Source organism: Carlito syrichta, unplaced genomic scaffold, assembly GCF_000164805.1.
Source record: "Carlito syrichta isolate Samal-C Ts95f unplaced genomic scaffold, Tarsius_syrichta-2.0.1 Scaffold169446, whole genome shotgun sequence".
Classification (NCBI taxonomy): Eukaryota; Metazoa; Chordata; class Mammalia; order Primates; family Tarsiidae; genus Carlito; species Carlito syrichta.
In genome coordinates, this window is record NW_007113542.1 from 13,654 (window position 1) to 15,020 (window position 1,367).

General features: G+C 60.9%; 1 protein-coding gene across 1 annotated transcript in view; it reads left to right on the forward strand.

Moving 5' to 3' along the window:
- The window catches only part of A4GALT (alpha 1,4-galactosyltransferase (P blood group)), a 3,251-nt gene extending 2,341 nt beyond the window's left edge, over positions 1–910 (forward strand). Inside the window, 1 exon segment of the mRNA XM_008051299.2 lies at positions 1–910. This exon segment is cut by the window's left edge and continues 19 nt beyond it. Within this exon segment, the coding sequence (XP_008049490.1) occupies positions 1–812 (812 nt within the window). The 3' untranslated portion in view covers positions 813–910.
- Positions 911–1,367: the final 457 nt, after the last annotated feature.

Below are 1,367 nucleotides of genomic sequence, written 5' to 3' on the forward strand. Positions count from 1 at the left end.
CTTCGGACCGGACCAACCCCAACTTTCTGTTCATGTGCTCAGTGGAGTCAGCCGCCAGGACTCACCCTGAGTCCCGGGTGGTGGTCCTGATGAAGGGACTGCCTGGAGGCAACGCCTCCCTGCCCCGACACCTGGGCATCTCGCTCCTGGGCTGCTTCCCCAATGTCCAGATGCTGCCACTTGACCTTCAGGAGTTGTTCCGGGACACACCCCTGGCAGCCTGGTACACGGCTGTGCCGGGGCGCTGGGAGCCCTACCGGCTGCCGGTGCTCTCGGATGCCTCCAGAATCGCACTCATGTGGAAGTTCGGTGGCATCTACCTGGACACGGACTTCATTGTCCTCAGGAATCTGAGGAACCTGACCAATGTGCTGGGCACCCAGTCCCGCTATGTCCTCAACGGCGCCTTCCTGGCCTTTGAGCGCCGGCATGAGTTCATGGCACTGTGCATGCGGGACTTCGTGGCCCACTACAACGGCTGGATCTGGGGCCACCAGGGCCCTCAGCTGCTCACGCGGGTCTTCAAGAAGTGGTGCTCCATCCGCAGCCTGGGGGAGAGCCACACCTGCCGTGGCGTCACCACCCTGCCTCGTGAGGCCTTCTATCCCATCCCCTGGCAGGACTGGAAGAAGTACTTCGAGGACATCAGTCCCAAGGAGCTGCCCCGGCTACTCAATGCCACCTACGCTGTCCATGTGTGGAACAAGAAGAGCCAGGGCACACGCCTCAAGGCCACATCCAAGGCGCTCCTGGCCCAGCTCCACGCGCGCTACTGCCCCACAACGCATGAGGCCATGAAGATGTACTTGTGAGGGGTCTACAGGCCACCTCTCCCCTGCTCATTCACCCATCTTGGGGAGGCAAGACGGGGACCTGGAAGAGGGAGGTCTTAACCACATCAGGCTTAGGCTGTGGCACCAGAGCCAGGCAGAGTGAGCTCAGGGAGCAACCTGGGCCTTGTAGACAACAGGCTAGAAGGGCGAACCTCAGAGCACCTTGGGATGGTACAGGGAGCCAGGCGGGAGGGGCTGAGGTGCTTGCAAGGGGAGCAAAGGGGATAAGGGAGGAGGGAGGAGGCAGCTGGCTGGAAAGTAGGGTGCAGACCCGGCCCCGAGGGCCCAGGGGCTTGGGTTCCTTTTTTGGAGAAGCTGATGGGCTGAGCTGGGTGGAAGCTGGTGGCGCTGGCCTGGGGAGCTCTTCGGGGAGCCCTGCCTGCCCACCTCATCCTTCCTTCACACTGCAAGGGAACATGTGTCAGCTGCCCACTGCCGGGGGTAAGAGGTGTGGAGGTTCTTTTGGCTGAGGAGAAGCATTTTTAAGAAAGTGCCCCCACCTTATAAACACGGGAGAATAATAAGTAGAATAAA